Here is a 16,418-nt window from a genome sequence, read left to right as displayed (position 1 = left end):
GCAGCTGTAAAAACCTTTGAAATATAATATAAGACACCAAGACATGGAGCACATAAGAATTTTGAATACCTCATCCATACCACTCCTGAGGGTTATTTTACACATTAGAATGTCATCCCTGATCCTGTGATACTACAGGGGTTAACAGCACTTAAGAAATAAAAGTAGCTTTAAAATGAGAATTAAGGTAAGGTTAATTAAACAGACAATGTCTAGGCTATGGTTATTAAATGTCTGTCTGTTCACTTGTATCTTTTCTTTATGACTTGAAAAAGCAATAGTCAGCACAATAGGAAATTTTCAGGAAGCTGGCATTACTTCATCCTGGTACAATACAGATAACCATTAAGAACATCTAATTTGTGCATGCAACAAATTCATGCTGTATCTAAGCTTGCAAATTCTCTGTCCAGAAAGCATGGACTGCCTCGGTTAGCACTTCTGTGCAGCTAACAGATGGGTCATTCGGGAAGATGGTTTGAGGAGCATCAGCCACATGATTTAAATTTTTGTTTGAAATGGAGGTGCTGGTGTGTGCTTCCTTAGGTCAGCACCACCAATTAATACACCACTAATAATCCATAAGACAAAGAAGGCTGATACTTTCCATACCCTATACAAAAGGTATATTTTTTTAAAAAAAGGACAGAAGTGGTTGGAGAGACAATTTTAGCTAGAGCCAGCATTAAGCCATGCTTAGTAGTCAACCATAGATGGAAGAGCTTTCATCCATAAAATGTCTTCTTTCTTACATTTTAAGGTGAAGAGGACCTTCTTTGTCTTAGAATATAAACCCCTCTATTGAAGAAGCTATACCACTTTCTCTTAAACTAAATGTTTAGGTCATTAATATGCTGCTTAGCATAAAGCAGACAAAATTGAAACACTCCAATTGACTACAGTCCAATAAAATAATTTGAATTGCTTCAGGGATACCTCCCTCCCTGGTAACTTGACCAGGGATATGCGAATTGTTCCTATAAGTATATGGATGTCCGGTAAGCAGGTAAACATAAGGTAACCATATCCTTTGTTTTGCTGGACTTATGTTTGAAATATGATTGCAGTCTCACTAACTAAAAGCCTATTGCTGTCATATAGCATGCACATTATAAGTGCCTTTGATGAAAAATACAGTTTGGTCACCATATCTCATTCCATAAATGCTTTGCTACTCAACATTTTCATTTTCAGTCTTCCTATGTGCAACAAATACAGATTTCTCAGCAAAGGCCAGGGTTTCTCTTGTTTAAGAATTCAGCAAATGATGGAATTTATGATCGTCCCTTGTAGGAGGGAACAATCAACAATTCACTCAGTTCCACACATCTCTGATTTTTGTTAAACTCTTTTTAGATGAATTCTTTCTAATAGTATACCAGTGGACCAATGTCAAATATTGTCAAATTGGAACCTTAACACAACTATATTCTCAAACACACACATGGGGTCTGTATGGTTTTGGTACTTCTTACATATGAAAAGTACAATAGTCTAAACAGAGTGCATATTGTAATGTTTGTTTAAAAAATATTCATAAACAGTTTTCAGTTTTTGGTATTGGAATGTTATATTGATTCAAACTCCCGAATGTAATTGCAATTGCTAGCTCTAAAATTATATAAAAAATATAACATTGCTACTTAGACACAGATATATTTAAGGAAGTTATATAACCTTTCTTGCCCAGAAAATGTAAAAACCTCTCTGTCTAAGTGCTTAATGTTTGTTATGGTAAGTAATGTGCACAGGAATACAGTTTGTTGCAGTTGGGACAATGTTTGGTTAATTGCAATTTAACATGACTTAATGAGATAATAGAAATACATTGCAGCAAATAGTCCTATGCAGTATAAACACACATTAGACGCAGTAGATTTTGTGAGTTTCAGGTGCCACAATTTATATGCTTTCCCTTTGCATGTGCTCACAAACAAATGACATCATAATGAATATGCGAGTTGTTATCATGCAAGGATATGTGAACTCAGTTGAGTCTGGTCGGTCAAGTTAACATAGAGTAACCCCTTAGAAATGGGCCATAATGGTTCATTTGAATTTACTCTCAACAATAATGCAATGTGATGCAAATGGTATATCAAACAGTGAAAGACATATTTCGTTTTTGGTCAAAAAGTTTATGTTTGTACTGTTGATTAAATCTTTAAATTGCTTTGATAAGGTATGCTGGGTTTGCAATGTAATAGAGAAACAAGACCTCAGGGGTATTGAAGGATAGATTGTGTTGTTAAGCCTTCTTAGATGAAATAACCTTCAGTCTGCAATCTCTACATCATGAACTTGCTTATCGAGATCATTACAAAACAAATGCTTTTTTCAAGGGCAACACATCTAATGTAAAGAAAAAGTAACGTGATAGGATGTCGTATTCCAGATTAACGTGTAGATGTGTGTTTCTGTGCGTTTCAAAATTAGAGGCTATATATACTTCATAACAAAAGAACAAACAACACAATTGTTTTATATAACCTTTTTGTAAACAATGTTTGTTTTTTACCAAGAACACACAGTAGGAGATTAGGGCATCTTTTTCTCCAACATCAGGGAAATAATGGTACAATGAGAGGCCTGCTGGGTTCTACTGAAACAACTTTGGGTTTTTGTCTACCATGATCGTACTCAATGTCACTGGCTGCAGTGTGGGTTTCAGATTTGTGTTTTACATTTTAAATATTTTATAATGTACTGATTGTAGAAAACAAATATTTTTACCAATAAATATTAGACACTCAAAAAACAGCTTTCCTCTTTTATTTGGCAAATCAAAGGGGGAAAAACCCCAACAGCAGATATTCAGGGTAATCACAAGACACAAACTTGTATATTTTCATATTATTTGTAAAAGTGCACTCATATCGAAGCCCTCCTCTTTAATGAAATGCCAGAAGAGCATGGTGACCTGGGATTGCCTTTCTGTCTGTAATGTGGAGCAAAAGATCAAGTGCCTAGGTTGGGCATTGGGTAGCACCCATCATAAATATATAAGGTCAACAAAAAGATTTAGTCAAGTTCCTGCTCACTTACCTTTATTTGAGCTCATGCAGGAGATCTAGTATTTTAGTGTGTGGTTATTGTCTGAATACATACATCTAGCCTTAAAGTTCCAGGGACAATTTTAATACCCATATCATTGGCAGTTTAAAAATGTTTTCCCAATCAACCCAGCCCCAAAAAAAGAAAATGCCCATGGTGTTTAAGGAAGCAAAATATCATTGGAGTAGTAAAGTAAAAAGAGACCTAAAATAATTTATAGTCACTTGTTACTGTATATTAAACAATGTATGGGGAAGAATACAGGAGGAGTCAGCTGTGCAAACATGTATTGTGGCTTGTGCAGTTTACTTTGCGACCGGGTCCGCCACCCTAAGGGGCCGGGAAGCCCCCACCAGGGCCGGCCTTAGGGGTCTGCGGCCGCACAGGGCTTAAATTAAAACATCGGGGGGGTTTTTTTAACTTTATTTAACATCCTCCATGTTAAATAAAGTTTTTGTTAACTTTATTTAACATGGAGGATGTTAAATAAAGTAAAAAAAAACAACCGATGTTTTAATTAATTAATGGCCCTAAAAGTTGTAACAAAAGAGGTGCTTCAATAAGTCATACCAATAACTAGACATTCATTTTATGTCTCTAATTCCATCTCATATCTATTAATGTACAGGTCACAAATTGCTAAATGTCTGGCATTTGTATCATGTGGAAAATGTTCAGGTGACAGCCATTTTTGCTTTAGAATAACAGACTGACATTTGCAGTGAAATAGGGCCTCCCATTGACATTTCTGAGTGTTTATCATGAACGAAGTGGCCCTTATTAAAATGTGAAACATTTCTTAAAAATGGCATACATTTAAAATATTGGAGCTATGTTCAAAATTCTCTTTTTGCTTCGAAGGAAGTATTATTTGTTATTTTAAGTGTAATCACAAGAGAAATGTTTCAGTAGCTATATTTGAATTGCAGATTAAATGGGCTACAAGCAGTGTGCCAAAGTCCCCTCGTCCCCGTTGCCGGCCATGTTGTTATAACGTCAGCATTGAGATATAAATTCTAATGATAAATATATTATTTTGGGTAATCCACTATTTGTTTAGTGTTTACACACACTTTGTAATCCCCAGATCTCCATTATGGAGGAATGAATTAACTAATTTATGAAAATGTGGCAATTTTTGTAGTGTGTATAGTGTGTTATTCCTGTATTTCCAATAAGGGGGAATGAATAAACCAATCTTTAACAAAAAAGTAAGATGTATTCATAAATAAATACAAAATGTTTAATTTTTCCTATTATTGATTTTACTGATATTATCTCCAATAGGATAATATAAAATATTCAAAAACACAAATGAAAACTAACATTTACTGGGACTTTTTTCTTTGAGAGAAACATTATGGAAACTAGGCTAATTGGTCTAGAGAATAATTAAACTCAAACAAGACTACTTCATAGTGAGAATGAAATTGCTAAGGTAAATGTGCATTAATGTAATAGTATACTGCTACTTAGTGGTGGTATTTATTCAAATAAGGTTAAAAAAGTGAAATCCGTTTTAGTTTAAAAATGAATACATTGCATATATATATATATATATAATTAGCTATACGATATGTGTAAACCATTAATGAGCACATTTGACAATCTTATTCAGCGTTTAAAGTAAACTGGTCGCAAGTGGCCAATTAACCTATTATGCTTTATTTCCAGTTTGACATCCTAAAGTGTGTCTTTCAAAATAACATTACCTCGAATTCCACTGAAAAACGCATATGGATGATAAAATTAAAAAATGTAAATTAAAGTGGTACACAATGTTGTGTTAAATTTATCATTTTTTTATTTCATTCTGCGTCAAGACTATTGAGTGTGGAAAATTGCAGTAAAGATAAAACCTAACTATTATGTTTACTGCATTAGGATGAGTCAGCTTGGTCCTTTCAGAGCATATCCCCCAGCGTTCACCCTTGGTAATTAAAAGTTACTGCAGTCAGATTACATTTTGTTCACCTCACCATACCACAATCAAAATTCGCAACAGGGACATAATTTAAGAGGACCAAGAAAGTGAGTGTGTTAATATAAGCCTTTATTACTGTATCTGAATCTACTCATCCTCATTGTCCTACCCCTACATCTCCACTTCCCCTCCTTCTATGGCCTCCTTAATGTCAGGTAGCTATTCTGTTTTGACTGTCTGATGCTTTCATCTGGATATGAAGATATCACATTGAACATAATTGACATGACATTTTTCAAGTGAGGTTAAGGCTTAAGGAGAGAAAGCAGAAGACAAATAGATTCACTGTTTATACAATCTTGAGAAATGCTGGGCCATGCAATTAAAAACTACATTTGATATTTAGATCTAGCACCAAGGCTAGCCTTTCTAAAGTTTTGGATTTTTATAGCGGTGTACACTAGATGTTAATTTATTCAATCCTTTGTAGTTTCTATGGAAACTGCTTCCACCATTGTAATGTCAAGAGACCCAAATCCTCCACCTCTTGGCAAGCATTAGACATGTGTTACAGAGTCATAACATAAGGAAAATCAAAACACGCTACAGATTGAAACTAAGTAACAGTTAAGATAATGAACTGTAATGGGCTCCTTGGGCAATAGATGTCACAAGGAAATAAATGTACTAATCTGTATTTACACAATCACATATATATTTTGTTCCTTCATGCCTTACATTTTCTAGTTCTTTTTGCACTGATCTTTTCAAATCACCTCTTTTTATAATACAGTCATCTAGACTCATTAACTTATCGGTGCCCTTATTATTCTTCTAATATGAATTGAACTGTGTTCAAATCTTTTCTGATTTCATTTTTACTAAGATACAGTTGGTATTTAAAAATTTTTTGTATGGTGTTTTATGGTTTTTGTCGACTAACACTCATTGATTGTAGATTTATAGTACACTTTATCAGGAAATATTCGATGATACCCACTGAAATTATTAAAATAAAAAATATTTTGTGAATCTGACATATTGTGACATATATATTGCTGGCACAAAAAGTTCAAGCATTTGGCTTTTGCAGTCAGTGGTATTCATAGCTACTCTGGTCCCAGCCACTTACAAAATAGATCCTTAGGGCAGACATATGCCACTTGCAATATACCATATGTTTCACAAATATTCAACTGTGCCCCTACTGTATCATACTGATTGACAGGATCTCTCTATATCAGTAATTACTGAAATGTTAACTAGACATGTTAATTTAAAATGAAATGTATTTGTATGTTCTGAGAGTCTGAACACTTGACTGGGTCCACCTATGTTAATGAAAATGATTGTATATAAATATTTAGTAGTAATATAATAATGTATAATTTACTTTCATATACATTTTACCTATGCAAAAAAAACGTACTGAAGATGCTGCAGCTTCACCCCCTCTTTTGCTCCCAGATTAGCCTGCTAAACCAAGCTAATTAATGTCAGGAAAGAGGTCCATTTAAAGGAATAGCAGCACTTTCTGTTTATTCACTCCCCATTAGACCGCCTGGAACCCTCTCGTTGTCCCGATACATCAAAACTTTATTTTGTATATTAATATTGTATATTTGTTGTATATAATGTATTTAATGACAGTGGCTATTTTGCCATCATTGATGAATGATGATAGACAATGTTTTTTTTCTGTACTACTTTTTTGTGATTATACAGGCTTCTACAAATTGCTTTCAAATGTTATTCGTTTTTGTCCGCTTTCTTAGAGCACAGAGGTTATAGTGAATTATATATGTGTTAGAAGTAGGATGTACAAAGTGGTGGCCACCTTTTCATATTACATTTCTCAGTATTATTTCTTGCCACTGCTCTGTGTCATTTATTTGTGCCAAATTATCACCTTTTCTTTTTTCAGGGAGTTTGGGTGGAGGGACCCTGAGCTACCCGAGGTGATTCAAATGTTACAGCATCAGTTCCCTTCAGTGCAGTCTAATGCAGCTGCCTACCTGCAGCATCTCTGTTTCGGAGACAATAAAATTAAAGCAGAGGTAAGTCACTTACTGAACTAGCAACAACAAATACTAAATGTAAATAGATGTAACATTTATTTTAAATATTCTGAGAGTTATATTGTTTGATAAAAAAATTGCATGTGGACCTCTCGCTTTCAGTCACTATCTACTGTGATGCAGAAATCAAAGAAGCGCACAGTACAACATTCTAATGCCTTACTTTGTCTTCTCCACAAATCCAATCAATAAACACATATTTAGTGTTAAGACATGTAGTAATTGATGGTGCTAAAATACAGAATCAGCATTCAGAATAATTTGAATAATAATGATAGACTGTTACCCAAGCCTTGTAGAAATAACAAATTATATCAGGGCCACCATCAAGAATTTTGAGACCCAGTATATATGTATTTGCCTGGGCTCCCCCATCAGCATTTCAACCCCTCCCAATGTTCTCTTCTCTCTCTCACTGTCCCCATTATGCCTCTGCATAACCCTCTGTGCTTACCTTTCATGCATGCTGTGGGCCCAGTGTGTAGAGTAGACTTGTGCATTCGTCTTCGGGCGAACATGAAAACGAACACGAAGAGCACGTTTTCGTGTTCGTTCCGAAGACACGCCGAAGAGAAGACAGCGGCGGTAAAACGTCTACCATCCCCCCCCCTTCTAACTTACCTTGTCTTCGTGGGATGTGCCGGGTAAGTTGCAGCATTGAGGTTTTAAACCCCAATGCTGCAACTTACCCTGCAGATGCCACTGGTCTCCCTCCCTGTTAAATTAGTTAAATGTCCGTACGAGCGACTTTATTGGTCGCTCGTACGGACATTTAACTAATTGAACAGGGAGGGAGACCAGTGGGATGTGCCGGGTAAGTTGCAGCATTGGGGTTTTAAAAGTCTGCACGAGCGACTCTGTTGGTGAGCTCTGTGGACAGGGTCTCTTCAGAACCCAGTTAACATGCATGAAAAATATTTTCACTAAAGTCAACTGGAGCGCTATTCTGAATAATCAAACCATGAACTGCAGCTTCTCCCTCAAGTAAGTGCTCATGACATTAAATGTTTTCTTTAATAGGGCTGTTAGGGGCAGTTAACTGTTCCTTTTATATATATATATATATATATATATATATATAGTATGTAGTAACTATGCATTGCTGCAGTGTAACAATATGAATATATTATTTGTTTCATTATTATGGGCAAAGTTCCTGTAAACATATTGCTGAGTACTTTGATCATAAAGTTAGTCATCTTATTGAATTGGAGGCATGGATGCCAAATAAATTATATGAAATAAGACCGTGAATCACACACCTAAAAAAGAAAAGATCTAGTGCTTAGCTCTGCAGACAATTGTATATAGTCAACCATTTCAAAGCAGAAAACAAAGAATTTGCCATCAGCCTGAGGATTTATAACCTCAAAGCAATTTCTTTTGCTTTAAAGACACATCACTTGTTTGGATGAGCTCACAAAATAAAGGAGGATTGAGCTATACTGCTTTATGTGATAACACCATTATGTTGTGATGGAAAATGATACTCTGCCATCTGTTGCAGATTTTTTTAACAGCCACAATGGGTTTTGGCTTTGACTGCTCCTTTCTGTGTGTTGTAAAATCAGTTTAAACTAGTCTGGCTTTACTACAGTGCCTTCACTTTGAAGTATAGTTGATACTGCCAAATAATGGTTTTTATTTTATGTGCATTTATGGTACTAATAAAAATTAATAACAACACAATTTAATTTATAGCTACATTTGTTATTTTTCACATCTTTGAAATCTTGTGTCTGAAAGATGATCATTTCTAAACAGGTCTTGTATTATTTTAAGTTGATATATAGTGATAGTGAACGTAGACATAGACTATGTGGACAAAAGTATTGCGACACCTGACCATTACGTAAACAGGGGCTTTTATGACATTGCATTCTAAATACGTAAACACTAATATGCAGTTGGTCCCCCCTTTGCAGTTAAAACAGTTTCCACTCATCTGGGAAGGCTTTCCACAAGATTTTGGAGTGTTTCTGTGGGAATTTCTATCCAGTAGGGCATTTGTGAGGTCAGGCGCTGATGTTGGCTCAAAATCTACATTCAAGTTCATTCCCAAGGTGTTCGATGGGGTTTAAGGCCAGGGCTCTGTGCAGCCGGTCAAGTTCTTTCACACCAAACTCATCCATCCATGTCTTTATGGACTTTAGTCTCAGCACCGGGGCAAACTCATGCTGAAAAAAGGGGCTTCCCCAAACTGTTTTCCACTTGATCATCAAGCCTTCTTCTAGCATGCCTCCATAGCTCTCATTGAGAAAAATCCTCCGTGAACCAATCTGTCAAACTACCACCCCATCTCACCACCTCCTCTTGCCTTCAAGATATTTGAAGTGCTTACTTGCAGACTGAACAACTTTTCAGCTCTTTTACTTGAACCTCTGCAAAATGCATTCTCTTTTCAAGACAGCTTAGACAGCTCTTGCTAGTGACCAATAAATTACTCATTGCTGAATCCAAGTGTCCATACTCTGCTAATTATGACCATATCTTTAGTGCCTTCCTTTCCAGTAGCCTATCCCCTGTGCTTCCTCACTCTCTTGGTATACCCCAAGGCTCAGTTGTAGGATACCTTCTGTTGTTATTTTACACCACCTTTCTTGGCAAACTAATTTTATCTCTTTGCTTACAGTACTACCTGCCGGCTAAAAACACAAATCTACCTCTCTCTCTCTTCCAGTACTCCCTCCTTGATTGTGTCACTAAATGCTTTGCCTCTATTTTTGATTGTAAGTCTGTGTAGTTCCTAAAACTCATTGTCTCCGAAAACTAACATTTTGTCAACAGTCTCCGTCAAAAGAGGAACCATCACCAAACGTTCACGGCCTTGGTGTCACCGTTTACTCTGACTTAATTCTGCTCCTGTTAGTCTTATCTTCCATAAGCATCCCTCTACTAATGTCTCTGTCCTGTGTCAATCTTGTCAACGACTACCTGTGCACAGGTTTCAATTTTAAATTGTCCTACCAATAAAGCTCATTTTAGCAGTACAACTGCCTACATCTTCTTACTAATTTCTAAATACAGACCTACCTGCTCAGAAGCTTTCAATGCCATCTGCTCTGATTACTAAATTTCATTCATGTGTAAAAGATTAGGACAAACAAATCCTTTTGAATGCCTCCTCTAGCTCAGGGGTGGGCAATTAATTTTCCCATGGGGCCACATGAGAAATTGGAATGGTTTTAGAGGGCCAGACCTCTACAAACTACAAACTCCGAAGCCTTGTCCATTTTGTTAACTTATGTGCTGTTTAATAAAGTTATTCAAGCCTACGTCATTGGTAGAGGTGCTTGAATAAGTAAGGCCTGAATAACTATTAGCACAGCACAGAAGTGAACAAAATGAACAAGGCTTCGGAGTGCATACCGTATTTTTCGCTCTATAAGACGCACCTGCTGATAAGACGCACCTAGATTTTAGAGGAGAAAAAAAAGGAAAAAATATTTTGAGCTAAAAAATGGGCTAAAATATTTATTACAATAACTGAATAAGCTATGAACACAGTAAGACACACGCAGTAAGACACACACAGACACAGTGAGACACACACAGACACAGTAAGATACACACAGACACAGTGAGACACACACAGACACAGTAAGACACACACAGACACAGTGAGACACACACAGACACAGTAAGACACACACAGACACAGTAAGACACACACAGACACAGTGAGACACACACAGACACAGTAAGACACACACAGACACAGTAAGACACACACAGACACAGTGAGACACACACAGACACAGTAAGACACACACAGACACAGTAAGACACACACAGACACAGTGAGACACACACAGACACACACAGACACAGTAAGACACACACAGACACAGTGAGACACACACAGACACAGTAAGATACACACACACACAGTAAGACACACACACACAAACACAGTAAGACACACACACACAGTAAGACCTCCCTCCCTAACCCCCCTTCTCAGTATCTCCCCTCTAACTCCCTAACCCCCCCTTCTCAGTATCTCCCCTCTAACTCCCTAACCCCCCCTTCTCAGGATCTCCCCCCCCGCCCCGGTCACTTACCTTAAACTCCTGTGTTGGAAGCGTGAGGCGTTTGTCTCGGGTGCCGGCGCTTCACTGCTGATCGCCGGCGTCTGACGTCATATGCCGGCGCCCAGCGTAAAGCGCCGGCACCCGAGACAAACGCTTCCAACACAGGAGTTTAAGGTAAGTGACCGGGGCGGGGGGGGACACCGGACTCATTGGTGAGTCACCAGGACACTCTTTGCGGGCCGGTCCGAGCTATTCAGCGGGCCGGATGTGGCCCGCGGGCCGTGCTTTGCCCAGGTCTGCTCTAGCTAATTCTACAGTTCTTTTGTCTCCAGGTCCTAAAAAAATCCACTTAAGAAAATCAACAAGTTAACACCCCCTCCTTACACTTACCTCTGCCTCAGCTCTCTCAGTCTTACTTCTACTGTCAGTTTATAACTTGAGTCCAGTATTATTATGTATTTATGGGAATTCCTGGTCTCCGGCTACCCAGAGCCTATCCTTGCAGGATGTGGCCAGGACTGCCCACTGATGTTGGTGGGCCGTCCTGGTGACACTTTAGTGGGCTGTCTCACTGATATTGGGGGCATTTCTGCTGATATCAGGGGGCATTCCCGCTGTCATAGAGGGAAACACCCCTATTAAAAGGGGAAATGGGCAGGAAGTGGATTTGGGTGTTGACCAGGAGACCCTGAGAAGTGGTGCTTCCCAGGTATGCTTATGTGGCTTGTCCACCTTAAACATTTCACGTTCACGTATTGTGTAATATACCTCCACCTCCTCCTAAATAGTGAGATCGTTTGAGCAGGGTCCTCCTTACATTTTCTTTTCTGTAGATCCAAATAGCTATGTGATACATTACTTGTTATGCCCTGGTTACCTATTGCACAGTACTACAGAATACAGTGCTGTTTAAAGCAATCAATAAAAATAACAATAAAACTGCCATCATAAAAATATGGTGTGTTAAATATTCAAATACTTGGACATTTTAATTTTTAATTTTTGTATAGTTTTAATGTACATTAGGGTGAGTTTTGTAGTCCATTTTACTACAGTGTTTTTCAAAATATTAAAAATACATTTCTAGGTGAATGAGGCATACTTCATTGTCCCTTTAAGGCTGCTTCGTTATCAAATATTTAGAACCTTACTAAGGAACATATTTCTACTGTCTTGAAGCCATGTTATGTCACATGAATATCACATCAAGTCTGTTCTTTAATATGTCCCTTTTGCCAGCATTTTTTGATGCTGAAAATGGGGAAATTATTTGGAAAACATTTTAAATTGTTTTATGAATCAATTCACACGAAGGATTGGTCTTTGAGTCATGAATTACTCTATTATAAGTTACAAACTCGATTTTTTTTGTAGTTATTATTATTTGCATTTGATCATCTTTTCTAATATGAAAGAGAGCTACTGTTCCCAAGATATATCTTTTTTCTGTACACTTTATACTATTGTAGACAAAAGCAAAAAACACCTCAGGGAATCATGAGGTTAGAATAGAACATTGAAAATGATCCATATCTTTTTTTAAGCTGCAATATGATTTTAGTTATTCACCTGAAATAAAGGGAATAAAATGAAAAATGAAGTCTTTTAAGTACCTCAAAAGAATTCAGCATCTTTTATTGCCATTGGGGAAAAAAGAGAGTGTGGAAGTAAAATATATATTTAGTAAGTTCTACTTGGATAAGTTTTGGTACATTACATGACAGCTGTATAATCCATTTCAATGCAGTATAGCCGCACCAATAAAAAATAGATCACTGATCCAGTTAAAATTTTAACAAGATCAAATAATTTATAATTATATAATTTATAGTTATAATAGCTTTATTATTTCCTTGAACTCTTCCATCCTATTAACAAAGTTAGATATATCAAAGGGCTTACAATTCTATCAGAGGACCATGATAGATTTATCTCAGACTTTGTAAATAAAGCGACAATATTTTACAAGAGAAGTTTCATCGCTCTGCTGCCATCTCATGCACTAATAAATCTACACCAACCCATTTACCTTCCAGTGCTACGAAAGTATTCTTAACATTTTTACTATTCCACATCAGGATGTTTTTTGCATCAATTCTACTAGAATCCACAGAACTGCAAAAAGTTGTGATATTATTGTGGAAAGTCTGGGGTCACCGAGTGCTGAGGAGCATGGTGCGTAAAAGTCACCAACACTCTGCTGATTCCATAGCTGAAGAGTTCCAAACCTCCACTGGCATTAATATCACATCGGCAGGAGCTTTAAAGATTGGGTGTCCATGGCCGAGCAGCTGCATGCAAGCCTCACATCACCAAGTACAATGCCAAGTGTCGGATAAAGTGGTGTAAAGCCACTGGACTCTGGAGCAGTGGAAACTTGTTCTGTGGGGTGAAGAATCATGCTTCTCTGTTTGGCAGTCTGATAGGCAAGTCTGGGCTTGGCATATGCCAGGAGAACATTACCTGTATCGTGCCAACTTTAAAGTTTGGTGGAGGAGGCATAATGGTTTGGACACTGTTTTTAAGTGTTTGGGCTAGGCACCTTAATTCCAGTGAAGGGAAAATCGTAATGGTTCAGCATAGCAAGTCATTTTAGGCAATGCTATGCTTCCAACTTTGTGGGAACAGTTTGGGGACGGCCCTTTTCTACTCCAGCCTGACTGTGCCCCAATGCACAAAGCAAGGTCCATAAATTCATGGTTGGATGAGTTTGGTGTGCAAGAACTTGACTGTCCCGGACAGAGCCCTGACCTCAACCCTATCGAAAACCTTTTGTATGAAATGGAGCAGAGATTGTGAGCAAGGCCTTTTCGTCCAACATCAGTGTCTAACTTCACAAATTCTCTGCTGGATGAATGAGCACAAATCCCCCAAAACACTCCAAAATATTGTGGAAATCCTTCCCAGAAGAGTGGAAGCTGTTATAGCTGCAAAAGGGGGGGCCAACTACATATTAATGTCTATGTATTTATAACGCAATGATAAAAGTCCCTGTTGGTGTATGGGCCGGTGTTCCAATTGTTTTTGTCCATATAGTGAATCCTGGTTCAATTTCTTTTGCCCCTTCACTGGGAAATAGTTTATGTGTAGATACTTATTACATCAAACAAAATTGCAATTAGACTTGATGGAAACATTTATTGTAAGTTTAGGAGTTGTGTGAATTATTCCAACTGCGGTAATGTATTCATTGGAATTCTGAAGTGTTTGTACAGCTCCCTAAGAAATCCATGCTTGGCTACAATTTTTTTGTTAATCTGACCAAAATGTGCGTTTCCCATTTCTTTTGATACCTAGACCACTACTGAAAATGTGCAAAGCAGTTGGGGGAATTATATTTTGTGACGTTGTAAAATTCTTGCCCATTGATGTATCTTTGCCCATGACCCCAATGGCAGCTTTATCATGTATATCTGACCAGTCTAGATATATATTTTATATTCCTTGTTGCACATGATCAGTATGAGTGCTTTAACTTGTATCATAAGCAGTGCTTCCTATATTTTTACTATTGCTGTCCATGCCTACACTGTTATTTTATGATCGGGTCATTAGTAATTGCTTACATGCATAATAATACATTATTTTTTTTGTAAATAATGATTGTTTCTTTTTCATAGTTGTTCCAAGAGTTTATAATTTTTCCGAATTGGATACTTGGAATAGATATTTTTTATCAAGACATTCTATTTTTTCACTGATTAAATTATAATTGCCAAATAAATTGAATAGCAAGTTGCAAACTCATCTGCAGCAGAAGTATGCCAGTAAATGTTTGAGTAACAATGATTAAATTGCCATGAAAGTATTATTTTCAGTCTTTGATGCAACGCCACTAAAGGATTGAATTAATAAACATACTTTAGCTGCCAGCATACCTGTTATCTAATTGAAACTTTTTTTTCATAGAGTTGTTAAATTTTGTGATATATAAAAGAACTGTGCATATTACACCAAGATCTTGATAACTAGATGGAACAAAAGCTCCTGATCAAATAATTTAAAGAATGATTGCTTCAAGTGATTGTAAAAGATTGATCAAAAGAAATAAGACGGAAGGAAGATCTCTGGATGATATGAATGTCTTTCCAACATCAAGTATTTGTAGTCTTTCATGTATATTTTATTCATTGCATAAAACTTAATTAAACTATTGATTATAAAGTAGAGATGGAACAGCGAAAAAACAAACTTGGAAATGCAGCTCCTAACAAACAGATCCAAGAATATTCTAAAACAATGTAGTTTTTAAAGTTAAAAAGTATCTCACCAATTTAACTTTTAATAAAGTCATCTTTAATATGCATCCTTCCAAAATGGAAGAAAATATAAAAAAGCCATGGTAAAAACTCGTCTTTCTATTGAAAGTTTTTTCCACCGATTGGCTGCTTAAGCTATCAGTCAGTGGCTATAAAGTATTTCCAGTTAAATCAATGGAAGGATTCCTGTCACTGACTGACAGCTTAAGCAGTCATTTATCATGGTATGAGTTACTGACAGTGTGCATAGTCATAATTTGTTTGTTTAACATGCACAAATAACAGGGCATTCTCTGGCTATGTACTATAAGCATTTTAATTCACATAGATAAGGTATTGTGTTGCTATTTACTACAATAAGATGGGTTTGTTTAACTCTTGTCTTGTAATCCATGTAGTTAATTATTAAATTGACTACTACTGCATGGTAGTACGCAACCTTGCAGAAGTTGCCATTATTTTCCCAGATTCTGGGACTTGTATTCTTTCAGGAAGGTTTATATGTTTTTATGTCTGCAGTGAGAACCAAAATTGTTATTTACTAGCATGGCTAAGGACAGCCTCTCTGACATTGGTATATACAGTGCAGTGGCAGTTTTACACACATCATTTATCTATAGCTTTTCTTACACAGGGATAATTAGCATTTTATTGGGTATGTGCAATAGAAATCTTAGCACTGTGCTTAATATTCAGTGTATTTAATGTATTCTCCCAATCCTACATTTTTGTATAAACTTTAAATAATTACTAGGTTATACCACCTACACTACATATTGATTTGAGGGAAGGATTTTAATTAGTTGTCACCTGGTGGACTCTTTGATATAATTGTGGTAGTATATTGAGATTATGATTTATAACTAAGATGTGGAGTAAAGGAGGAGCCCAGGTGCAGGGGATACCAGGGATTCTGTTTGTACTCCACAATGTATGACATTTGTCAAACAGGATGAGTTTACACAAACAGGATAATGCATAGGCAGAATACAGACTTCGGATAAACACCTTGATACAGACTTTCGGAAAGGTATCTTGGCAGAATAGGGACACAGACCTTGAACCACTG

The 16,418-nt window shown here is 36.8% G+C and overlaps 1 protein-coding gene across 3 annotated transcripts in view; it reads left to right on the top strand.

Moving 5' to 3' along the window:
* LOC149283180 (catenin delta-2) overlaps window positions 1-16,418 on the top strand; it is a 355,798-nt gene that overhangs the window by 250,523 nt on the left and 88,857 nt on the right. For all 3 annotated transcript variants that reach the window (XM_089497914.1, XM_089497913.1, XM_089497915.1), the window contains one exon: window positions 6,903-7,035. In XM_089497914.1, the coding sequence (XP_089354040.1) occupies window positions 6,903-7,035 (133 nt within the window). The remainder of the gene's footprint in view (window positions 1-6,902; window positions 7,036-16,418) is intronic.

The sequence above is a fragment of the Sceloporus occidentalis genome, unplaced genomic scaffold, assembly GCF_023333645.1.
Source record: "Sceloporus occidentalis isolate IW3139 unplaced genomic scaffold, rSceOcc1.0.p SCAF_110, whole genome shotgun sequence".
In the NCBI taxonomy this organism is placed as follows: domain Eukaryota; kingdom Metazoa; phylum Chordata; class Lepidosauria; order Squamata; family Phrynosomatidae; genus Sceloporus; species Sceloporus occidentalis.
Note: the sequence above shows the minus strand (reverse complement) of the source record. Positions and strands in the feature narration are given on the sequence as shown.